General features: G+C 33.5%; 1 protein-coding gene across 4 annotated transcripts in view; it reads left to right on the forward strand.

The window, feature by feature from the left end:
• LOC112683168 overlaps nt 1-27,852 on the forward strand; it is a 206,439-nt gene that overhangs the window by 140,085 nt on the left and 38,502 nt on the right. For all 4 annotated transcript variants that reach the window (XM_025554068.1, XM_025554076.1, XM_025554084.1 and 1 more), the window contains 9 exons: nt 235-376; nt 19,406-19,473; nt 20,610-20,861; nt 22,299-22,562; nt 23,133-23,433; nt 24,510-24,574; nt 24,690-24,770; nt 25,775-25,893; nt 26,003-26,408. In XM_025554068.1, coding sequence (XP_025409853.1) covers nt 235-376; nt 19,406-19,473; nt 20,610-20,861; nt 22,299-22,562; nt 23,133-23,433; nt 24,510-24,574; nt 24,690-24,770; nt 25,775-25,893; nt 26,003-26,408 — 1,698 coding nt within the window. The remainder of the gene's footprint in view (nt 1-234; nt 377-19,405; nt 19,474-20,609; nt 20,862-22,298; nt 22,563-23,132; nt 23,434-24,509; nt 24,575-24,689; nt 24,771-25,774; nt 25,894-26,002; nt 26,409-27,852) is intronic.

The raw sequence follows: 27,852 nt of genomic DNA on the forward strand, positions 1-27,852 counted from the left end.
GAAATGGGCCAAAACGGTAGGTCCCAGGTGCCGCGAGATATCTCGCATATATATACATATGTACATAGTGCGTGATACCTTTCCATTGTGTGGTCGACCCTGCCGCGCCATTACGTTAATTAAAAAATCCCTAGGAACTGCCACTCCTTTACATATTATTATTATTGCGTAACGCCTACGCCGTGATCAAATATCCGTGTAATTTACGTGTACAATTATGTTTTTTTTTTACAGAGGGTTGCAAATTCCCGACACGATGGGAGGGCGTGTGGTTTCAGTCGGGCATCCGCCAGTCGATCGTGGTGCAAGCCAACCGCTTCAGCATCAAAGGAAAATGTTTAGATTCGGACGGCGACAAGTTTCTGCTGTCGGACGAGTAAGTTTTGTATACAGTATGAAAATACGTATGAGAAACTATGCGAACTCTTTAACCAAATCTACTGTCTCAATCCGGTCTCCACGTAATAATAACACGATTACTATTCCATACTCAATAATCTTGCGTCGACCAACAACGGCTTAAATTTTACGTAAACCACTCATCTAATTTGGCCTTTGGTACAGAACTATAAGCCGTACTATCCCACATAATCTTTGGTCTTAAGAAATAAATTTGTCTCATAGAGAGATCAGTCCTTTCCAGTGCACTTTTTTTTAACTAATTAACCAATTAAGTGGAGCTAACGTGAAATACTACCATCATACTTTATACATTAAACTTTTTGAGATAAAAATGATTTTTTATTCCAATGCGACGTATATTACTCGTAAAAATTAAAATTTCCCAATGTTAATCCCAAAAAAAAATTAATAAAAAACAGTATCCAATGTTTTTAACACTTATTAAAGTTTTCTTTGATTCAAAAACAGCAGTACCGACAAACAATAAATCCAAATCATAATTATTTTTGGTGTAATAATTATTTCAATCATTTACAATAATAATTTACGTATGTAGATTATATTATTAAATTATGTTCTTTTCATACCATTAGTCATTAATGATTAGCGTACAGTTTAGTATTCAATGATATGTTAGTAATAGTATACTATTGGACAAACAGTTTTATGAATCGAAAAAAAAAAATCAGTAGAATATAATACCTATGGCTAGCTTATAAAACGAAAAACAAATTAATTCGACTATGTACAGTCGCGGTAAATATGATATTATATTTGCTCGAGTTAAAATAAAATTCAATATTATAACTATAACGTGCCGGCTGAACCAAAACGAATTTCGTAAAAAAAAAGAAAAGGTAGTTATAGGTGTACACGTGTACATATATATAATATACTAACGTTTTTATAAAATATATAAATATAAATTTTTTTTTTTATAAATCTTTCGTACGTTTATGAAAAGAGTTTTCTCCCACAAACCCTGTGTTTACCAGAAAGTTTATTCGAAACGTCAGTTACAATAACGCCGGCCAAACGAAACGTTTATGTGCGCACACTAAATTGTTATAAGCTTGACGTTTATTATAAGTGACAACGTTATTGTTTAAAACAGAACTACGTAATTTTATGTTGCTGTGTCACTAATATTTTACAAGTTATATTATACATACGCACGTGTATATATTATTACGGTTTGTTCTATTTATACGCGTTATAGATACATAATATATTTATTATATATATTCAGTCCTTCAAAAGTCATCCGTTTAATTTCTCTCGACGTTTTCACTCCAAAGAGTAATTTATTTTATTCATAACCGTGCACGCGGCGATGCAGGTACTTACAGGTTAGGGTCGTAGTATTATGTTTTTATTCTAAATAAATAAATAATAAAAAAAAAATATAGAAAATCAAAAAGGAACGGTTCGTCGTGATCTTTATATATATATCATATAGCTAAAGCGAATAATTGATTATTCGAAAGAAAATAAATTTTCTTAGAAATTTCCATAACACTCGGTACGCCTCGATAAATCGAAAACTATTTAATTTGAATTCGTTTGTGCACAACATATAGTTCCTCTATAGATTCGATTTTCCAAGATTCCACCGAGAATAACAACGGTTCGTCACAAAACGTGGTTTCTCTCATCGGGTATCGTAATCATGATTAATTTTTTATTTACCTAACAATGAAATGTTTGCAAAATAAAATATAAATGAACATTTTCTGTTGCTGTGGTCGTTTTCCGGGTGGATTCTAGAGAATTAGAACCTAATATTAATGTATTTTGTGTACCTACAAGAACAAAGTAAATACTCACATTAAATTCGTACATGATGTAATTATTAAAACAGGTAAAATGTACGTTTAAAACACATGTTATATATACATGCAATATATATTTGTATGGTAATATTTTTTTTTAAATTTATTATATTCAAAACCTCATGAATATTATTAGATTAATAACTGTATAAAGAAATACATAAAAAAAAAGTTATTAAATATTTTCAAAACGCTTATAATACCCTACCTAATAATATTGTAACTATGCGAAAAACATTTTTAATTATTGGCCCACCGAGACTTCTTTTTAAATGGACCAATTTTCAATCTTTTTTTTTAAATAAAAAAGGTTTATCGCCATTCCAATAACAGTATTTTACAACGATTTGAAGCTGCAACCACAGAATAACTTTAAGCAGAATAGAAAATTTTAGTCTGCCATCTTGAAAGAGCTCGAAAGATTTACCAGATTGAAAAAAAAATAAACGATTATATTATTTCGGTATTATTTAGAAACACCGTTTATAATGATTTTTGCCAACAATCCATGATTATAAAAATGTAGATTTATCTAAGAGGAACACATGTACATATGTGTGTGGTTATATTATGAAAAAGTTTAGGAAAGCATATACTTCTGTCAGGATTGTATTAATTTTGCTCGTAATCAAAAACAGATAGATACACCAATATCTTATCTAATAGTTGTCCTTATTTTTGTTATTCATATTTGTATTTATATAATAACCATTTATTTTATTTTGTACTACATTTAAAACTAACTATTATATAACTAATAGTCATGTAATTTATTAAATTTCTTCGTTATTTTAAAAGATCTCAACAAATGGCTTGTTAGCTTATAGAATAATATTTATATTATTTACTTATACTTTTTCAAATTAATTTCTTTTGTTTATATTATTGTCATCATCTGGGAATAATTTTTTTAATTTTTTGTAACTCTTATAAACTGAAATTGATAAAAAAAATTCAATATTGTTGATTTTTTTTTTTTTTTTTATAATATAAAATATAATACACCTTATTTCTTATAATAAAAAAATACAAACATATATCTACCTTAAATTTTTGGATGTAAAATCTTCATATTATGTAGACCGCACATCTAAATATTTAGTTGATCAATGTTTGCTATTACATAAACTGTATTCAGACAAAAATAAACGATTCCCTTTTAAATACATTTTTATTCTAGAAAAAAATATGTATCCACTTTAGATTTTTAAATATTGTAAAATAAAAATAATTTACTCCAGTGGTTTTAATCAGGGTTACTTTAACCGTTAATTTTTGGTTCAGTTCCATAATTTGTTTTTAAACTTTATTTGTGATAAACGTTAAGTCAAGCAATGTTCAACAAACGGTTTTAGATTGTAACATAATAAACTAAATGGTTCACCGAACATTTCACTAGAAAACGTTAAAATTGTTTATGTTTTTTGAAATGTTCGCCAAAAAAACTTAAAAAAATTTAAAGTTCTTGAATGATTTACCTAATAAACGTTGTTAAGTTATTCGTTCTTGTAAATTTAATTAGAAAAACGTTTTGAAATAATACGTTCTTAAACATTTTATCAGAAGAACGTTTTACCGTCATATATTCTCCAACGCCTTAAAGTTATACGTTCTTGAATAACGTTTCTATTTCTTGACCGTGTTTGAGTAGCTAGGATTTGACACTATAACTCATGTGGTCACCCATCCAGGAACTAGTGACACCAGCCAGAAGTCCAGAACACGTTTGTGACTATAGCTATACACCACGTTACACTAAGCCACTTATACATTTTATATATATATATTATTATAGCTATAGACCTATCCGCTCATCTTATATTGTCAAAAATAAATGATCAAGTATTGAATTTATTTTGGTTGAATTTTCTTTCGTTCTTTCAAAGTCACATTATGCTGTTGGGATATATTTATAATCCTTATCTTAGTTATTAGTAAATATAGGACTAGATGTAATTCAAGTTTTAGATTTTGATATTAAAGTACTAATTATTCTTAAATAATTTTAAATTCAAAATAGTCAAAAAATAATTTTGATTCACAACGTCATTTTAATAGTTCAAAAAACGGTTTAATTTGTGTTGTTTTATGTGTTAAAAGTTTGAAGAAAGTATTAGCTTATTACGTCCTTCATGTAACTGTTCAAAGAACTTAATAAGTTATAACGTTTTTCTAGTAATTGTTCAAAGAACTTAATAAGTTATAACGTTTTTCTTGTAATTGTTAAAAGAACTTAATAAGTTATAATGTTTTTCTAGTAATTGTTCAAAGAACTTAATAGGTTATGACGCTCCTCATGTCAATTTTTTAAAGAACTTTTAAATTTATAACGTTCTTTGTGAAAAAGGTCAATAAACTTAATAGTTTATAATTTTATTTCATATGAAGGATCAATAAACTAAATTAAATAATTGGTTTCGTTTCATTATATTCTGGTTTATGAACAACAATAATGTTCTTTAACTGCTTTTTTACGTTCCGTTCAGAAACCCTGGTTTTAATATATTAAATTATATTATGTTCTAAATATTACAGATGAACAGTAATTATAATTGTGATATTTATTTCCACCGATATTTTTTTTTTGGTTTATTAGAAGAAAATTTAATTTACAAATTATTTTAATGAACAAGTTAGAAATTAGTACTATTTTAATATGATTTTATTGACCATTTTTAAAAGTAAAATCCTTTTCATTGAAGATGAATGCAATGAAATAATATGATTAATATTATATTACAATAAATAATATTGTATAAGTGTATTTAAAGTATTTAAAATATTCCATATTAAATTTTAGGACTTTGCTGAAAAGCCCTTTCAATATGACGGATCATATTTTTGGGTGGCCTTAAGCGCCAGTATATTTGCGTATCAGTTTCCATTCTGTTTTAATCTATTCAGTGCTGCAACTTCTGCGTAACCCTTCTTGAAAAACCCTTTTTGAATACAGCAGCCTAGTATATTATAATTCATTATTATTAAATTTGACTTTCGATTAGTGTTAGAGATTTGAGATTACTTCAAAAGCTTACGGTAAACGCGCGTTATATACTAAATCGAAATATTTACCCATGCGTCATACTATGAATACTATAATTATTAGCATCAAATAATCGATTTTTATTTACCGTTTCCGCATAGAACAATAATCTAATAACTACGTGTGAGCGTCTATTCGACAATCAGATAGTTTTTATTTTTCTAGAACACGTTTAAAAGGCTTACGTTTAAGGTTAACGACTGAAAACACGATAAGAATTCAATAAAATTATACGCTTTATCGTATACGTAAAAATTAAGTAACATAATGTAATGTTCTTAATATACTGATAAACAATATGGTGCCATTTAGATCTTATCTGATGAGCCAATCATTACAGTTTAATAATAAATAATTTTAATAAATTACGTTCTAAACTCAGATAACTTACAACCTATCTGTATTGTCTTATCATACAGACATACGTAAAATATGTTATACCTGTTATATATATATATATATATATATATTAATTCAACAACACGAAAATAATTTCCTAAATGTGCGTTTACGATAATGAAGACATACATTATATGTAATAAATGAAAATAATAGAAGAGGAGGACGCAGATTATGTGGTTGATTGTGTAAGCAGGAATACGATGTGGGTTGATCCAACTTCCTCCTAGTTCAAGGAAAGGCATACGGAGTCACAAAAATTTGGAAGCATATCAATAAAACCGAGTAGTCTTGGAAGCTGAATAAAATAGCCCTTACTTGGTTTGTCGTTGGTTTTTGGATGCGAAATTAACCGGAAAATTATGATAATAATACGTATGGCGTAAAGTAAAAATGAAACGAAACAGACGCAGGCTTTCATGAGCTGATACAGGATACTATTCGACATTCGTACACCATTTATATTTAAATATTATAATTGTGTGGCACTTGAGCAAAGACATTGGCTACGGACGTATGCACACACTCGTGACAGAGATTATTTGTTTTAAACATTAAAAAACGGGATGGTTAATAGTCGGTACAATTTGCAATGAATGGAATTATATATTTTTTTTTATTTTTTTTTTATATTTTTATTTATTTTTTTTTTTTTTATATACTTATTATTTATTTATTTAATTAATTTTAATTCATACAATGAATACTGAGCCCCACTGAGATAACTTTTGTGGGAACCCAGGAGTTCTTACATTAATAGATATTACAAATAGACGGCAAATACATAATAATTAAGAATAGAGAAAAAAGTGCTTATAAATAAACATAAATAAATATAAATTATAAAAATTTACCTACTATTATCATATTGAATCATCTAAATCTTATGACCATTAAAATTTTTTTTTTTTTAAATAAACTAAGTGAAAGATTTAAGATATCAGAAGGAATTCTAACCTAACCTATTTGAAAATGTCTACCTGAAGGGGTTTTATTCGTTTTATTTGTATATTATTTGAATCGTTTTATAATATAATTTTTGTATAAGAAGTAATTTTAACTCTCTATATTTTCAGTATGGTATCATAGTGTTTTATCAAAGGTCACTTTCAATATTTGATTTTGACAGACTTGTTATTCTTTTAGAACATTATTGAACGCACTACCTCAACCAATTATACCATAGTTAGACCAATTCTGCTAATATTAAATAAACTTGCCGCAATTTAGTCGAATCTAATATGTTACGCAAATCTCTAAAAATATAAATCTTTTTTCTTACTTTTTTACTTAGAACATTTATTTGGTCGTTTCACCTCATATAATTGCAAATTTAAATTCCTAATTATTTAACAGAGTTAAATATAATAATTGTTTCACTAGAACAATCTGTTGGTATAATATATTATGAATGTTTATAAATTTTTTTGTTGGTAATACATTTTTGGTCAAAGCATGAAAAATGACATGAGTTTTCTCAAAATTAAGAAATCGATTATTTTGGAGCAGCCATTGTTTTATTAATTTTAGATCTCTACTTATTAATTCAAATATTTCATCCCATGAGTCTGCTTTACATAGCAATAAAGTATCAACCGCGTAACAAATAATTTAACTTTTAAGGGGAAGTTCGTAGATTCCATTTATTTGTACATAAAAGAAAATTGGTGAAATAACAGTACCTTGAGGGACTCCACATTTAATTTGTTTAAAAGGGCTTGAATTATTATTTATTTTGACACATTGTTTTCTGTTAGTTAAATTATGAAGAAAATAATTTTAGATTATCACCAAAAATGCCTATTTGGTTTAATTTAGTTATAAGGTTGTTGTGATAAATAGTATTATAGGCTTTTGCTAAATCTAGATAAACTGTGGTATATTTTTTATTATCATCTAAAGATTTGTAAATGAAATTAGTTAGTTTTGCTATTGCTTGATCAGTTCCTATGTCCGGACGAAAACCATATTGAGAAAATGTAAAAGATTGTTATTTTCTAAAAAAGTAACTAATTATTTTTTAATAATTTTCTCAAATATTTTTGCTATGTTAGAGATTACAGATAAAGGCCAAAAATTATTTATTGAATTGAAATTTCCTTTTTTATGGATTGGTGTTACTATGGATATATTAAATACATCAGGTATAACTGATTGTGAAAGACAAAGACTACACATATACTTTATAGGAAAAACAAAGAAAGATATATTTTCTTTTAGTATTTCAACCGTTAAACCATCAATTCCGGGTGAAGATTCGTTTTTTAATTCTGTTACACAATTTATTATTTCTCATTTATTAATACTGTGAACATTTTCAAAAAGTGGTTTGTTTGGGGAATAATTATTTTGCATAGTTAAATGGTTGATTCCTTGAGTTTCTTTTTGATTTTGTTTGATTTTTTTTATAAATCAGAGGCATATTTATAAAATAGTCATTAAAATGTTTAGAAATAATTTCAATGTTTTCTTTGGAATACATTTTTTTACCCTCTTCTATTATGAGACATTCAATTTTATTATTTTTTTGTATTTCTGTTGGTAAATTATTTAATTATTTTCCAACTCTCTTTCGGATTATCTTTATATTTATTAAATTCGTTTTTATAATATTTATTTTTAACATTTCTGATAAGTTGTATAACTTTATTTTTATATTGTTTAAAGTATTATTTTAAAATATCATTATTAGAGTTTTTTTTTTTAACTTGCAAATGTAAATGATCTCTATGTCTAATAACTTTAATGAGAGATTTAGTCACCCAAGGTTTAATTTTTTTTAATTTTGAAGAAATTTTTATATTATTGGTGACTTTTTTCATTAATTTTTTTATAATATTTATAAAATTATCTGATGATTTATAACATATAAAATTATACCATCAAAAACCATTGGAATACTATTTAAAGTTAAACATAATTCATCAAAATTCTTTCTTACACTACAAATATTTATTGCAATAATATTAATGGCATTGATAGTGTGTAAAGAAGATTTTATTAGTTCAATAGAACATATATTTGTTTCAGTTTCATCGAAATTTTGTAAAATTAAATTATCACAATTATGTTAAGAGAGTCCACTTAAAAATGTATAATAATATGAAAAGATATTGAAATATCGTATTTGTTAAATAAATCATTTTGATAAAAGGTGGCACGTGGAATCGGGGTATTATTAATCTATTATCATGATTGATTAGAAGGTTATTATACTTAATTGATATCATGATGTAACATAAATTATAGTTTGATAATAAGATAAAATCAGATGAATTTGCTTTAATTAACAAAAAATTGTATGCGAAAAAGTAAGATTTTTAAAAGTGGTAGAATAATTAATTTGTATAATATAAATTAAATATAAAAAAAGAATTATAAAGGAACATTTAATGTATAAATAATAAGAATAGTTAATGAGTACAAATATAAATTTGATAAGTTTAAAGGGTTACAATATATCTCTAAGTTTGATAAAAATTTTTCCGTTTCCTACGGAAATAATTTTTGAAGATTCATATTGTCTTAGAAATATGTTACCATTTGATGTCCAATCAAATTTGTAATTTAATTTTTTACGAAAACCACGAGCCAGTTTGATTAAATTGTTCCCGTTTAAAGTTTTCACGAATATAAATAGGTAAATCATCATTTCTATTTAATTGTTTAGTAGAAAAAATTCTCATGACTTTTCATATATAGTAAATAGAACTATAAATAAAATAAAATAGACCAATGTAAATATGCAAAATGATTATATTAATTATAATTATATGAAATGTAATTTTTTTTCTCGCTATTTTTTTTTTTTTTTTTTTTTTTATTATTATTATTATTATTTCAACCCAAAGGTTGGTTTACAACTCCAATTTTCTATTCTAACCGATTACTCGCCATTTCTTTAAGTTCCTGAAAGATTTTGAATTTAGCATCATGTTTAATTTGTTCTATCGACTCACCGCGTATCAGCCATACAAAACGCAAGCGTTTTAATGCTGTTCTCAGTCTGTGCTCTAATTTTTTTATTCTTTCTCTGCAACAAAACTACATACGAAGCCGTGTTTGATACCAAAAAAACCAGAAAGCTGTCCTGAACATTTCCATCACCACACCGAATATTGTTAATTATAATTGCTAATTAAATAAAAAAAAAATCAAGATATCAATTATTGTGACTTCGATCTCTCTGGTTATCAGCCGGCGGCAGCCTATTAAGTTAATTGCATCGATACACACTATCGCAATGTATATATAATGAATAATCAAACGCAAGCCAACATAAAGAAACCAAAAAAAAAAAAATCAAAAAATTCTATATTCTCCAATCGTAATGAAAGTATATCAAGCAATGTTTTTGAAAATCAGCCAGAAAACCCAAATAAACGTAATCTCTCATCCAACGAACCACCCACATAAAAAAAAAACCTCTATTCGTAACTTCGAATAGATATGCATGTCTCGACGTAGACATCGGTAGAGATATCATAACCAAACACAGTGACTCTAGCGTTATACGAATGAGGAGATTAAAACTCCATTACCGTCACCGATTATAGTTAACGGAATGAACTATTTTATCAGTCTTCGCTCAAATTTAATCAATTTAATCAGATCAGAAAATTTCTTATTTAAATCGTCCATTAACAATTTAAAATTTTTAACAAAAAATTCTGACTCGTATAGAGCGGTTATAAAATGTATTTATAATGAAGATGCTAAGTACCATACCTAACCTATCAACTACGTGAAAACAAGGCGTTTCGCGTAGTTATCAGAAATATTCATCACTCTACACCGATAAACGATATAGGAATCGCAATCCAAGAAATCGGCTTCACAGTAAGACAAGTAGTAAACCTTCGTCACAAAATTACTAAACTTGCTTCACCGATATTTTTTGTGGATCTCGAACCCGCCGAGATTAACAAAGACATATTTCATACAATATCCATTTTTCACACAAAAAATAAAATCGAAGAACCACACAAAAGCTGTTAACTCGAACAATGTTTTAACTGTCAAAAGTATGGCCATACCAAAACCTACTGCTTCCACCCACCCCGCTGTGTTGGCTGTGCTGCAAACCGTTCGTCTTTTTGTGTAACAAAACTACAGATCAACCTCCAACATGCGCCCTCTGAGGTGGAAACTACCCGGCAAACTACCGTGGACGCACTGTACATAAAGATCTCCAAAAATTCCCCAGCAGTTCTAAAACTACAGCTAAAAATAATATAAATCAAAACAATTATGTAAATGAGGGAAAAACTTCTGTTGATAAAACATCTTCGGATCCACCTAATTTTAATTTTAATGATAACAAAACATTCCCAAATCTTCCCCAAACGCATCCTTAGAACTATACTCAAAACATAAATTTAAATCAAAATTCGTTTACACATAATACTCCCCCAGAAAATAACTTAACACATTAACTTTCATCTTTCATAACAGAATTAAAATCAATGATCAATCCTCTAATTCAATATCTCACAACAGTCATAAATCAACTAATTTTAAAAAATGACAAATAATAATACTAATCTAAATTCGCTCAACATATTCTTCTGGAATGTAAATGGACTCAAAAGTTATGAGTCCGAACTATTACATTTATTAATCGAAAAAATATAGACATTGCACTAATCTCCGAAACTCACTGCACCTCTAACTCTAAAAATTTCTTTCCTGGTTATAAAGTATATCGCGCCGATCATCCCGACAGAACCGCCCATGGTGGATCCGCTATTATAATTTCCACAAAAATAAACAGTCAATCCTTGCCTAATCTTCAAACAAATACCATTCGAGCCGCAAAAGTAAAAATTACTCTAAATCATATTCTTACTACTATTTCCTCAATCTACTGTCTTCCAAGACCTGCAATATGTATCCAGCAAGTAACATAGAACAATTTCTAAATTCAGTCGGTAACACATCACTCATTGGAGGTGACTTCAATGCAAAACACCCCCAATGGGAATGTCGTGTCGCCAACACTTGAGGGCGCATGTTCCAAAACTTCCTTCAAAACAAAAGACATACATTTATATTTTCCCCGGGACCTATATATTGGCCATCACATCGTAATAGACATCCAGATACACTTGACCTATTTCTATCCACAATTCCTAGACATATAAATTACACAATAAAAATTATCCAGCTTGTGACCACACCCCAGATCTACTACAAATAAACGGTCAGATATCTCTTAACCCTCAGCGGCCTTCTCTAGCAAAAGGACCAGTCAATTGGAACCTTTTTTCCGAAAATTTTCAAAACAACCAATTTAAAAACCTCGCTCAAAACAAATGATCAAATTGAAGACGCGGTCCAAAATCTCACAACTTCAATTCAGGCTGCTGTATACAAATCATCATTTAAAACAAACACACCTACCTATGTAATTGGTCATTTACAGTCAGACAAAGAAACTCAATCTCCTTATACTACCCTATACAAACCGAAGACCCCAAGGGAGTGACCTTGCCCCTGATTTATTCAACATATTTACATCAGACATTCCCAAAGTAGCTAAAACGATTACAGCAACATACGCTGATGATACGGTTATAATTTCCTCCAATAAAGATCCGATACTAGCTTCTTCAGCCCTTCAAACCCATATTGATCAAAATAAAACCTGAGCAACCCAGTGGCGAATCAAAATTAACTCGGAAAAATTCTTCCATGTAGTGTTTACTTTGTGTAAAATAAAATTTCCATCACTGAATCTGCAAGGAGTGGACATCCCCACAACCTCACAGGTAAAATACCTAGTAATTAAACTCGATCAACGCCTAAACTGGGCCCCCACTTAAAAGCAAAACGCAAAACACTAAATAAACGTCTACATATGCTTCGCCCTATATTTAAATCCAAATTATCAATCCACACTAAAACAATTTTATACAAACCCCTATTAAGGCCTATCTGGGCTTACGGCATGCAAATCTGAGGCTGCGCCAAACCATCCCAAACCCTATCCATTCAATCCTTCCAATCAATCTCACTTCGTTTTATTGCCTCAGCTCCTTGATACATAACTAACAAAGCACTACATAAGAACTTAAAAATAGATACAGTAAACCAACTAGCCAAAAAATACTATACAACATTTCATTCAAAACTACAACACCATCAAAACTCACTCATCTCACACTTATCCTTGCACACACTACCCGAAAACTCTCATTGCCGTTTAAAAAGACATTGGTGCCGTGACCTCCTAAATTAAATTAATCTCTTCCGAAGAGTTTTATCAATGAATAGCCTCTCTCATCAAGCTATTCTATTATGTAATAATATTGTATACATTTCTTATTTACTTATTGAGTTTTTTTTCAAATACAGATTATAATTATTTTTTTAATAAAAAAAAAATTTGTCCTATATAAGAGTTCCGGGGACGTCCTGCAGTTTTCTTCTATCGTACCCTCTAATATTATAGTATGCAATTCTTCTTGGTGTCTCAGGATATGTCCAATCATTTTCCATCGTCTTCCTCTAATCGTATCTATGAGTGTACGTTTTTCTCCCACTGTTCTAAGTACTTCTTTATTTGTTTTTCGCTCTATCCAGCTTATCCTTTCCATACGCCTCCAACACCACATCTCGAAGGCTTTTAGTTTTTTCTTTTCGGTATAATTTATTACCCAAGTTTCACATCCGTGTGTTACAACATTCCATATATATGTTTTTATAAGTCTCTTCTTGATATTGATATGTATCTTTTTTTGAAGTGAGCAACTTAAGTTTTTTACTTAAGTTTTTGCTAATGCTAGGCGTTGTTTTATGTCGTGGACACTCTTGCCATTAAATATGATTTTGCTCCCTAGGTGTACCATTTCTTCTATTTGTTCCAGTTTTTGATTACTTATGTATACATCAGTTTTTACGGGTCTCTGGCGCAGACTAAGATCTCGCTAATTATTATAATTTTAAAAATATCTTTTGCAGGGTCTTGGTACTATTTTTTAAAATGGCACCGATTCGTGCGCAGTTACGGTGCTCCCAACATCCGATATTCGACTATTTGATTATTTATACGTATTGAGGTCAATTCTATACCAACCGGAGTACAGTCATACATGTATTGTCGTTGCGAGGTTGAAAAAAAAAAATTATTACAAATAACGATAAATATTTGGGAATTTATTTTTTATGCTGCTAAAATGTTTCGTAGAGATAGCTCAAAGTTATATAAAAACAATATTTCGAAGTCATACTCGAGAACGTATACATCACTTACGGTAAAAAATCTTATCGTATTATACTTTATTCTAAAAACGATTCAACCGTTCGACACAACGATTTATAATATCGCTCACTTCAGTCGGTCAAGAGTACGTAAAACGTTTTTGTGACTGTCATTCACGTTTTATAATACGCGCAATATACTGCGCTGCCGTTTCTCCGACCCTAATCTATTGAAAATCGTTTCGTCGAAGATGGTTATTGGACGTACAAAATTAAATTAAGGTAAAAAAAGCGTTTTCTAGGACGACTAACCTGTCGCACTTTCGTCATTCATTTTCGAGTATAATTTGTCCCCAACGAAACTGTACGGCGTTAAATATAATCATTTCTCGCCTCCTGGCATTATTTTAAATGCACGTCGATCATTGCGCAAATCATGACGAATGTGCGTGTTTCGCAAATATTTATTTCCCTTTTTGTATTTCTTAAAAAGGGTTTTTCGTTGATGAAGTTTTTCCTTTTTTTTTTTTTTTTTTTTTTTTTCTAATTTTTTCTTAGATTTATTACCCGTAACCTGAGTCTGGGATATATTATTTTTTTGTTTTTCTACATATTTGAGCGCACAAAAACGATCGAAAAAAAAATAATATTTCCGATGTTTTACCTGCATACAATATTGTTAAACATCGAATAATCATTCAATTAAAATTTAATGTGGATCAAAATAAAAGTATGTATTATTATAGATACCGTAGATATTTATTATTATAGATACCGCAATCTTTCTTCGACATAATTTGTATGATGCGATCGAAATTCTACGTTAATTATGATATCGTGTTCAAGCTAACATGTGAAGTTGAACATTCAGCCTAAATTTAAAGATCAATGTGCACAATAATAACATTATAAACGAATAATTTCACTGAACTACGAGTTGATGACGATATGTGTATAACTATAATATAATGCAGTGGGTACGCATACCCTTTGGGGGTACTCGAGATTATTTAAAATGTATGAGTCTGGTTAACAAACCTTTAAATTTAAATTATTTAAATGGAAAAGGTTATTCAAGTTTTAAAGCAAATATAGAAACAAGTTAAATGATGAAGATGATTTAAGATTGTATTTAACTAAATTAGAACCCAATATTGATGAATTGTGCCAATAAAAACAAGCTAACCCTTTCCACAATTTTTTTTTTTTTTAAATTAATATCTTTTTGTTTTTAACATTTTTTGTGTGAGTTTTTAATGAAATAAAAATGTAATATTATAAGTTTTTAAATTGTTTTATATTTATTTAAGTTTTTTTTAACTAAGAAGGGGTACTCAATAAAGTTTATTGATAAAAAAGGGTACCTACAGTGTTTACAAAAGTTTAAAGATCCCTAATGTAGTGTATTATATTCGTGGAGGAACAAATGCACTAGCAATATTATGCGTCATCGTAGACTTATTATTAGACAATGCAAATTTATCGAGTAACAAGCGTGATATTTTGTACATTTCAAGTAAGCGTTACTATTTATCTCCCTTCCCCCGCCCCGAAATAAACGAAATGATAGAGCATATTTCGCGGTACTATTTAGGCCGACGACGTGAATCGGGTGTGATACACTGTTATTAAATATTTGTCCAAAGTTTCGCTGCGCCTTTGGAAAACACCAAGTCCTCAATACGTTTAAATATAAATATAAATACGAGTATATACATATATTAATATAGTTCATATGCGTAATACATACTCTCCAGTAAATGTCATCGAAGGCAATAAAGTTTTATTTATTTATTAACTTGTAAAGGATTCAAAGAACACACATACATACATACGACTCCCTTTGCTTCAGTTGGGTTATACGCCACGCGTATATATGTATAATAATATATATATATATAACGCTTCGGGGATTTCGCTGTTGACTTTTATGCAAAGTCAATTAATTGTGTTTCGCATACGATATCTAAACCTTAACGAAAACCATATACACATGCGATTGCCGCCACGACTCAACATTGGAGTACTCATTACATAAGTGCTGGCCAAAAATATTGTATGGGTTTATGCAGTTGAAATTAGTTTCAAAATATTATTAAATTATAGTTTTTTCATTTTTAATGCATTAATAGATTGATTAAATTTCTGAAAAATCACACATTAGTCAAAATTCTCATCATCCGTTTCGTCGTCTTTTTTATTATTTTCTGTTTGTGATACGTGGTTTAATGGTTTAATGGCTTCAGAAGAAAACATTTCAATGTTTTCGTTGAAAAAGACTTATTTTTTTCATTTTTTTTTTTTTTTTTTTCGTAGATTAAAATTGTGTAGTATAAGATCAATCTTATACTACTTAAAAATTTTTATAAATTTAACAATACTATTTTTTTAAATTTTGTTATTACAAAACTCTCAAGAACATTTTCTTGAACAATTTTCTCTATAAAATTTAAATTGTTTATTCCTTGTTTCGGCAGCATTCTCAGATAATTTACCTAATGGTATTATCGTATGCGATATTACTGTAACCCAATGGATTAATATGTTGTGTAAGGAGAATGATATTGGATGCCAACCATATAATTAAGCATAGATATTTACTGTATCTATCTGTGATACATTCTTCAAACTTTTCCATGTTTATACGTGACCATTTGATATTGCTTCTAGTATATTTTAAAACATTTTAATTACGTTTACATCTATTTCAGTGGTACGTGCATTTGATCTGGATCAATAAAAAATCTTCTTAATGTAATGCCTTTTTTACTTTTTAAATTATTAAAGTTTTCGATGTTTCTCCGCATTTTTAAAACTTAGTGGAAAATATACTTTTTACAGTATACTTTTTACAGCATTGCGAACTTTATTTATATGTTTAATAGGAAGTAAAACCCCACTTGCAGTTAATATGATGGTTTTATTCAAACTGCTTACTTTTTTTTCTATAAACTGAATATTTTAATTTATTATAACTTTTGTTTCGTGTAAAAAACGAACGCATATTAATCAACAATATCTTGTAGATGAAAGAACTGATACTGTCTTACAATTTATTATTGATGATCAATATTGCATATTAATCTCAAGGGGACAAGAGAACTTTGGAAACGTTTGCATCACTATTCTCGTTGCACTGAAATATCTGTTTGGACTATGCCTGTTGAGAACGTTGTACGGTCACACTCAAGTAAAGTAAAAACTAAATGGCGTGAATCGGCGGAAAACTGTTTTTTACATATATTGTATTTAGTGTCTATATTATACATAAAAACAAATATTTTCGCTCGGCAGTATCCGAAATATATAGATTCAAACACAAATAATAATAATTCCTTTATAAAATTGCGTAAATATTTTGAAATACATAAATGAAATGTTAAATTGCAATTGGAAAAAACTATACTGCATTGAAACTCCTAAATATCAACCCATCTACTACTCTAAAGATAATAATTATTTTAAATAACTGCCAAATACTAAATATTTAAACACACACTGAATATTACGTTGTATGCGATAAACGAAACAACAAAATGTAAAACAAGCAATAATGTACTTTAAACACACTATTTAGCAAGCCATCAGAACAGTGTTTGTAAAAGGTTTTCTTTTTATCTCGTTGTACATCTAAAACTTAAAGAAAATTAGTGTTGTCGTAGTTTAAAACGCTATTATTTTTATTTTTATTTTAATTTTGGCCAGATTTTCTGTATAAATAAACTCCACTGTGGCGACATCGATTTTCCCGAAGATACCTACGTATATTATTATGTGTACCAGCTCCTATTTATTGGTAAACCCGGACACAAAGTGTGCAGTCTGAAACTAGAACTATGTACTACGGATTCAAGAAGTGTGAATCTAATAAATACCAGTAAATAACACTACAATGAAAGTGTTTTTCAGGAAGCCAGTATAAGCGAGACAGCTGACGAGGTCTTAAATATATCTATTAAATTTTAAATTATATACCGCACATCAAAATAAAGAATTTGTAAATAATTTTCAAATTTATATCAGACAAAATTATGTTTTCAATTTAAAAAATTGTTAGTTATCTAATTATAATGTGTAATTTGGAGTAGGAGTATGTCAAGCTAGCCATTTGGTATTATCATTATAAAATGTGCATTGGAGCGGCGGGTATAGATGGACTGAATATTGAAACATTTCTATTATATTTCTGATGTCTATACACTTACAATCGTTGTAATGTGCATATGCATTAATGCACTAAATAATTAACATGTATGCATTGAAAATCATAAAATATGCAATTTTTACTAAAAATTAATAAAACAATTATTACGAATCGTTCCCCGTCGATTACATCGATTGATGTTTGATTGCTTTTTCGTTAGTAATTATTAGCCTCTAAGGAATATCATCAGTTACTTCCATTGTGTTCTCGAAAATGGATAATGCCACAGTGGAATTTAAATTCAATGCGCGCAAAACAATAATTGGAACGTGAACACAGCTAAACACTTTGGCAAATACTCGTATTCGGGTGTGTTATTAGTTCGGTACGACCGGGCAGACACAGCCGTTTTAGAGTTATTTGATTTCTATATAAGCTATGCGGACTTTGTAGTAATGCTAAATAATAATAAACAAATACGACGTGCGATAAAATTTTACTAGTGGTTTAACCAATATATATATATATAAGCTAGAAGTTACACACAAAAGTAAACGTATATATAAAACCGATTTTTCCTATTTGTTGAGTTAAATCGGCAGAGAGTTAAAGCTGATAAAATATACCCGGTTTTATTGAAGAGAAGAAAAAAAAATTCTTAGGTGGATTGACGCCAAAAGGATTTTATGTTCATCGGAGCGCTACATTATTTATAGAGAAGTCAATAGTGTTATAAGATTGATCGGATTCTACGCCATATACGGCGTGTCAAGTATGCAAGACAATAATCGTAAAACGACTTCCCCCTCCCCCGGTCCGTCGTTATTTTTCAACCCTTACACGTGACGTACTCGCCACGTTTAACCGTATATGCAAATATCGCATAGGTGTGTTGTATTACGTCCGTCATTATAATGTAGCAATTCGCACGGCGTACATTGTTGTATTCGCGCGAAAGAAAAACCGATGGAGCGCGAGTGCATTAATAATCAATTGATATTTCACGGTATGGAAGGGAAATGTACCGTTTAACCCATTCGCGTTCATTCCGGGGTAGAATCCGATACGTATTTCAGGTCACACATCTTATGGTCCTCAGTTTCGTTTTGTATACGTATGCGAAACATAACGATTACAGTACGTTGTTGATCACGCAAACGATGCGTAATGTTCATCTTAACTGGCGCGAATGTTGATAATAGTAATCAATAGGCTGATGGCCGGTCTTCGACGTTCAATCGTTCTCAATTCGCCGTTCTCGATCGACGACATTTCCCTTATGCATTCCATGTATTGTCTAAGCAGTAGCCGCGCAAGTCTACTAATGCTGCGGTTGAATATTGTACAGCGATGATAATCTATCGGTATTGTATGTTTTCACAGGAAAAAGCCGTGTTACCGATGCGTGGTCATTCACGAGAAACATCATAACGTCCTGCAGTACAAAGAAAGTAAGTCGCCGGGAAACGTTGACGTCTATCGCGCGATTGCGGGGTGGGTTTTTGGTGGTACGCAGAGATTTCGGTGCCAAGGAAAATCGGGTCGCCCCAAGTGTAGGTATACTCGTGTGGTGCGTGTGTGTGTGTGTGTGTGTGTGTGTGTATTGTACACGCGTCATGTGTACCGTACGCGAAACAATCGATGGAGATGTTTATCGGACCGTAAAACCGAACACAAGCGAATCAATTTGTATCGCCCCTCCCCTCCCAGTGCACGCGAGAACCGCAGCAGAGGAGAAGGAAAAGGAAAAGTCTACGTTTGTGCGCGTGTATGTGCACGCGCGTTTCCGAGGAAAAAGTTATAAGAGTAATGAAAGGATAAAGCGGGCGAATGTTGTATTATATACGATCGGTGGAACACGAGGAGATTGCGTACGCGTTGGCGGCGGGTCCGCGAAAACTGACGTTAATTATTGTTCATAGACCGTTTACCGTGCAACGGATTCTTTGTCTCGGCTTTCCCGTTTTAAACGAGTCGCGATAAATTATTATTAAACAATGAACCAAAACTTTATCCGTCGGTCCACGCACAAAACGCTTTCCAACAAGGCGCTCGCTGTTCGAACACCCCCGAACACTAAATTATAGTGATGCACAACGATGTAATATTTTTCTTTTATTCGATGTCGTTTTCGTTTTCGCGACAGTATTTTCATTAGAGATCGTTACAATATTTGAAACGATATCGGTGGGCGGGTTGTTACGGCTACGGTCTGTTTTATCGTAGTATTCGAACTATGGGTAATACATATTTCACTTCGAATCGAAGCGAAAAATAAATCTTTGCGTTCTACATTCATGTATTTTTATCAATAATTAATCTTGAAAAAAAAAAAAAAATTGTGTATCTGAATCACAATTACTATCCGTGAACGACGTGGACATACTTAAGTTTCGTCATCCGCGTAGCTTCGTTTTGCAAAACAAAAATATCAGTCGAAATCAAAACGACGAATACAGACCGGGCGTGCACATCAACGCGGTATATAGTTGCAACACTATTGTATCATAGGGTTGGGAAACGGTAACCCCCCCCCTCCGTATACCGTAAAAAAGGATTATTGTAACCGATTGCCGACTTTGCGTAGCTTTCTGCAACGAGATGGGTACACTGAAGACCATATGTCCACTGATTACCGGCGACGCTCTTCTGTACTCCATGTTCCGGGAAACGGGCAATCCCATGCAGTGCCCGTTCAAACCCCCGTACACGTTCACGTACAACCGTGGCCACGGCGACTGCAAAAATCCTGTTTCCACGGTGGAGGCTTGCACCCAGGATTCGAGGCTGCTGATCCGATACCAGGCGTGTCCCGACGTCGAAGGATCCGAGAGCGCGCGTCAGTATACATTATATTTATGCACATATTATTATTATGAATTGCAATCGTATTTTTGTATTCGGCATTCGCGACGGAGAAGTCCGTTGTGCCCATGAGAAGATGTTTGATTAACAAGTCTGCGCGTTTATTAGAACCGATTTCATTATTCGATTGTATCATTAGCATTAATGTTAGAGTAAGCCGACCGATATTGTTAAACTCGAAGGGAAAAATACCATCAGTGCGTATCGGTAACGTATTGTAGTCGCCGTCGTTTCGCCGCGAGTGCATTAAACGTATTAAACAATATCGTTACGGCACGCGGAAATCGCCTGTAGCCACGCTCGGCGAGGAACGACCCCGCAGGCTAATATTATTCAGATATCCGTCCGCCGACGATGATCACCGCGTTGCCCCCCCCCCCCCCCCGGAACCGATGCCGTGATACCCGGTAATATTTGCATTCCTTCCGGTCTCGGCTTCCCGCCACTATCGTACATGTCGTGCATACACTCCTCAATCGCTTCGTCGGGCACTCACTATCTTTTTCTCTATCCCTCTCTCCGCAAACGCTCGGACGGCGGCCGAATCACATATCCGCGCACCTCTCCGTAATTATTTGTGCCGCGACGATATCGATTGACGCCGCGAACAGTGTGCGGTTCTGTCAACGAGGAGTACTTTCGTAACCCTCTGGATTCCGGAAACGCGTCCGTTTCAGGAGACTCCGTGGCGCGGACCGTTTGTCAGCGACAGTGGCGTCGATCCCTATATCCAAGTATATGGCGACTGCCATAGTGAATTATGCGGTGGGTGGGTACTGGACGCTGGATAGGTGACACATATCTGGTCACCATGGTACCCATGGCCCAATGTGTAAAATGTATTATGAAAGTATTGAATACTATCAATTTTGAATACAATATTATGGTAGGGTTTCAGCCTCCTCCCCAACGTTTACATCCAATCGGTAGGTGGGTAGGTACTAATAAAATTTGATATTCACCATACTGCATTTTTTGTAGTTCGACCCCTCTGGTCAGCGATACCGTTACCGCGTTCGACCGGTCCCGCGTGCTACAACTGTGCACCTGCTCGCACCTTGAACGAATTTAATCGCGTAGCAAACCCGATTTGCCGTGCACGTAACGGCTTACGATTTGTTATCATTTACGCGCTGCGAATAACGCCCCGGAATAATATTACGTTCTCATCCATCGGATTTGTTTTTTTCTTCTTCTTCGAAAGAACCAAACGCGCGAAGTGTCCCGGGGGTCGTATAACGCGAGTGTACGGTACCTGCCGCTGTAATATATTCATAGCCCGTACTCCGCTGCAGTCATTAACGATACGGTTTAGAATGACTCGGCGCGATTTACGCGTAGAACCCAACGGCGCATTGCGTTTACACGTTTTGTACATGAACTTATCGTAACCGATCGATCGTGCATTTAGTCGAAGAAGTGGAATGCATCGCCGGGTGGAAAGAGGGTTCGTACAGATTCCTCGTGGGCCGCGTCCACCACAGCAACGGTATACCGATGTCGACCGAGGACCGGTTCAAGTGTTTCATATACGAGCGGACGACGTCCCAGAGACAACTCAAAGGCTCCGGCGTTTCCGGGGACGTTGAGTACAGGGTGGCGCAGTCTGGCGACGCCACGTGCAGCGGGTTGTTCAGCCCGCTTGAAGGATCCAGAACGATGATACTGAAAAAAGGTATGTCGGTTAGTAGTTGATAAACGGTCGCGTGAAATGTTTCGACGGAATCGCGATATCACTAATGTTATTATGAATTGTCTAGTGTTTATCGAACATATACAGGTAAAACCGTAGTATGATATGATACAGTGCTTGAGTTTAGAGGATGAGCGTCGAGACTTAATAGTTATGGTGAGATCATGATCGACAACGAACAGAGTAAAATGGTACGCGAGGGAGGGAACCATCGAACAGGTGATATGTGTGGAAATTTCGAAGTTTAAAAGGGAAATTAATTCAGGGAAGTAGATGGAAAAGAGATAAAAGGAAGTGTTGACCGACTCCTTCGGTGGATAATACTGGTAAGCTGGATGGTTTGAAGAACAGGAGAGTAGTCGTGTACACGAAGCCCGTTTGGTGTATTTTACTTTGCCCCGTACGTGTTCTCAACGCGTTTATGAAAAACTAAGCTCGGTTCGTATCTAAAACTGATAGCAGTTTAGTGAAAAACAAAAAAATAAAAAATAAAAACAGTTCGATTCGGGCGCACTGACCATATATATTTGATTTGTTCGTGTGCACGCGCAGAAACGTCGGAGACGAAGTGCACTTTCCCGCTGTGGTTGACCGAGTATCAACGGTGGCGGACGCTGGACCACGGCAAGACGTTCACGTTCCTGCACCACCACAACAACAGCACCCTGAAGCTGGTGTCCACCACTCTGGACCACGCGTTCACCACACAGACCATACAGACCTCGCACCAGTTCTTCTACAACCAGCCGCTGGTGGCGCCGCTGCCCGGGCACGAGATGAAGCTGACGTGCCAGCAGGAGATGGAAGTGGCGCCGTACCGGTTCACAACGATGGCGCACTACGTTACCGGATGGTGAGCAGAAGAGTATCAAGTCGTTGTGGTGCGCACGTTCAGCGTCCCTTTGGGGGAAACGACCGGCGGCGAAAACGTTGTCCTCTGCTATGTCTTACGTGAACGCGAATTCGCGGATGATGAAATCGTTTTGGCCGCATTCGCAACGTGTTCGACCTATTTGCGGCTGACCGTATTTCGATATTTTTTGATTTTCAACGTGCAGTGTGCTTTGAAGTGAGTCGTGCGGTAGACGTTTTAGTTATTCGAATTAAAGTCAACTAAAATTGTCATTGAATTCACAAAAAAAATTATTTACATTCGAAAGTACTGCACTGAAATATTTGTTGTATAAAAAATATTTGAAAAAAAGATGATCAGTTGTAAATTAAATTATTTACGAGGATAGACTTGTTTTTGATGAATTCTATCGCCTATAACTACGGTTGCGAAAAAATTGAAATTTCGTCCCGGTCTCATACTAAATTGACTACCGACACATTTTATTATATTTTAAAATTAATATTATTATACAATATTAATTAATGTGTATAATTTTATATTATAAAATTGTATAAAACTATTACAATAAACATCCGTTTCGAATACTTACGTTTATTCAACGTGCGACCAAAAGCAAAACGGTTCGATTTTCAAACCGTACGGCGAACGAAAGCGAATTAATTCGCCCGCGTTTATCGCGTACGTTGGACAATCTAATTTGTTATAAAAACACTATTTGTTATAAAAACGATTGATAGTTTTTCTCGCCGCGTTCACGTTTGGACCCGGCGTCACGTAGGACATGGCGACATAGCTCTCGCGGACGATTGACCCGCTGCGTATAGGGCGCGTCGGTCTTTCCGGCCGTTGGCCGTTCGTGAACAACACGATTTCCGCACCGCCGTAGGCCTCGTAAACTCGTATCGCGGAAAACGAGACGAGAACGATTTCTTCACGTTTCAGCTGTTCACGTTTCCCCCGGGCGCTTCGTTCGGTTTAACAGTTTTCGCTCGCCTCGCGAACGCCACCGCCACAACTCCGACCCGTCGGCGGACCATCTGATCGGTGTTTTGTTTATTATTTTATTTTTCCAGCCAAAGCGGTTACATTTGTCTGGACTTTCACCGCAGGGCCAACGATTTGGCCGAACTTCAAATGGGTAAGTCGTACTCACTGTAGTAAACGTACATGAGGGGGGTAGGACGTAACGTACGCTCATCAGTACACGGTTTTTGTTTTTGTTTGTTTTCTTTTTCCGCTGCACGCGAAATCAGGTCAGCCGAGTAGGAGACCGGAAGACGCGTGCAACCCGCCGAACTTCGATGCGCACGCTACGGATTCAATTACGCTAGTGGGTAAGTCGTTGATTACAAAAAAATATTCCAAGTGTTTGCCGAGCGACCGAGTGCAATTTCGCGTTAACCTTCTAAAACAAATACGGATAGACTACCGCGCGCGAAGCACATTGTGCAGAGAACGCGGTGTTCACGAGTAGCGCGCACAATGAATACCAATAGCGTCGTGGTCCGAAATCTAGTGAACCGTCGGGTAAGCGCGAGGCGGGGTGAAGTTATTTTATATTTATTTTTTTATTTCCTCCCCCATCCCTCTTCTTTTTTGCGTTCCATTACGATTCTAGAAAAATTGCTTCACCTATCGCTTCAGGATATATTTATATTTTTTAAATCCAATCTACCGTACAATATTTGAACTGCTTTCGACTTCATCGTCCGTACACAGTTATTGTATCGCGATTTTATTTCGTTTTCCAAAGTTATATTATGCTTTTTAATCAAACAACAGTGTTAGTTTGATTTTATCAAATGTTTCCTCGACTTTAAGTGTTATAACGATGTTCATTAAGCGAATCGGAAAACATTGAACGCCTTACCGGTGATACCTTTATAATACATAAATATTCAACATCGGATCGCGTACTATGATGAATAAATAAATGTTTTCACGTTTGTCTACAAATAAATTTAGTCGCATAATGTCAGTTAATCGATTCATACGCACCTAAATCGTTACGTCTCATTTAAAGGCTTTAATGCTGCAGTTCAATAACGTAATCAAAAAATAGTTACTTTGACCCTAATTTCATTTTTCCTGTGGAATCGAAATTGTTTATCGCTATTTTCTTTTTTCTTTAATTTTTATTTTTTCACATAATTACTTATCTAGTCAAACGCTCATACGGTTTTCAACATCAATAACATAATTCACTTATTTATTTTTAAACGTTTATACCAATACTATTATCGCGATGAATGTTTCAACTTTTTTTACGATACCGCGTTCTTGTACACGATACGATGTGGACAAATATTTGTTATTATTACATTTTCACGTTTTCCAGCGTCCAAGTCGGATTTTCGAAACTGCCCTTTTAAAGGTATCTATGAGATCAAGAAAGTCAGCAAGAGCATTTCGTGGAGCGACGTGTCTACGATATCCCAAGGCAATAACAATCCAAACGTGAGTTCTATAACCAACAATCGCGGGCGACTAATTCGCACCCGTTTTAATTTGGTCGAATCGTTTTTCCCATGAAAATTGTCTTAATCCGTTTCGCTCGCCCGCGCAGTTGCCGGTGGACCTACTGACGTCCGACATGCACCACCAGTCGCCGATGATGTTGACGTCCACCTCGCCGCCGTCGCCAAAACGCCATTCGTCCGAGCATTACGAGAAATCGTCGGACGATTGGAGCGTGGTGTACAAGAAGCTGCAGCCGGACCTGCCAAGCCTGGTGAAGTCTAGGAAGAACACGAGCAAGGAGTTCGGGCGGCTGTCCGAGTACGGCGACGACAGCGACGACGGTGAGGTGATATTACGCAGGGTCAAGCGGAAGGGCCAGCGGATCCTGAACAGCAAAACGACGGCCGAAGATGAATGCAAGTTGAACCTGACCTCGATAATGTTCTCGTGCGGGTCCGCGGACGCGTTGGAACTGGTGGCCGCGTGCCCTCGGATAGCGCACTTGCGATCAGGTACGGGCAAACCATGCATAATTATTATTATTCACATCGCGGCCGTAAACGGTTTATGGTCGCGTGTCGACCATTGATCAAATAAAATTAGCGGCGAAAAATTCGTATACAATTTATGAAAAAGTTACGTTTCACCGCCACCCAGGTTGTTACCCGTAATATCACTAACCCGGTTGGTCTGAGAACACCATGGCCCGCCTTGGTGGGCATTTCGAGCAAAAAAAAAAAAAAAATAAAAAAAATAAAAAAATCCCCCGTAATATTCCGGTTGACATTCGTGAGGAATGTCGGAGGAGGCGCTTTGGCCTCTCGTATTTCGGGCAATAACTCTCACGCGCCCAAATTTACGAAAATGTTACTTCGGTAGATTGTGACTTATAGTGGATGTCCATCGGTGCTCAAACTTATACGACCAACGCAATGTCTGCAGTGGTAAACTGGAGTATTCAAAAAATGTTGTTAATGTGTGATAAAACGTGCGATAACACCTGTTGGGTTGCCGATGTGACTTCCGGTGTTTTAAGTTTCACTGGAACAATACCCGGGTAGTGTTCGGATTCCGTGTGGGTTAGAAGCAGAACTAGGAACTTTTTCGTCTGGGAAAAATGTTAAAATCGTGCCCTATCATAGACCAAGAAACAAATACCAATTTGTTTACGGTACGCACGGGCTGCGATGTTTTGACAACCGTGTTACATGTCGTGGTGGATGCGCGTCATATCTGAAAGCGTTCCAAAACCGATCAATTATCGTTTTTGTTTATTTTGCAAATGCATTCCAATTGGTTTTCTTTTTCTTTTTCTTTTTCTTTTATCTTACAGTTTAAACACGGACTGCGATGTAGATGTTTTTTATTTTAATCATTTTTCGTACTACGATTTCTAATCGATTGATTGTTATTAAAGTTTATGGAAAATCCCGAACAATCCTAGTATAGGATTTTTAGGAATAAAAACAAAGAAAATATTTAAATTAATCGTTTTCTTACTTATGAGTAGCTGTTTTTCGTAATTTAAATTTAATTAAAATTGAAAAAAATTGAAATTTATTATTTGTTGTATTTTTATTTTTATTTTTTACTTTTTATTTAACTACACTGCTTTTATGTTAGGTACTATATAAATTCATATCAAAGCAAAGTTTTAAAATTAATCGTTTGAAAAAATATATCCATAATACATAATATTTCAGGTAATTTGTATTCTGAAAATAAAATATAATTTTAAAAACGATTAATCGTATTGTAAAATAATTATGTATAAATAAATAAGCAAATAGTTAATATAAATAAATAAATAAAACCTTAGTTTAAAAAATAATATCAGATTGGTTTTTAGTTTAACTAATTATAATGTGCAATTCGATTAAAAAAAAGAACTAATACTAAAAATTATTACTGACATTGAACTAAAAATTATAATCATATGGAAGGGGGTAGAGAGGA

The sequence above is a fragment of the Sipha flava genome, unplaced genomic scaffold (assembly GCF_003268045.1).
Source record: "Sipha flava isolate LNK unplaced genomic scaffold, YSA_version1 104_pilon_pilon, whole genome shotgun sequence".
Lineage (NCBI taxonomy): Eukaryota > Metazoa > Arthropoda > Insecta > Hemiptera > Aphididae > Sipha > Sipha flava.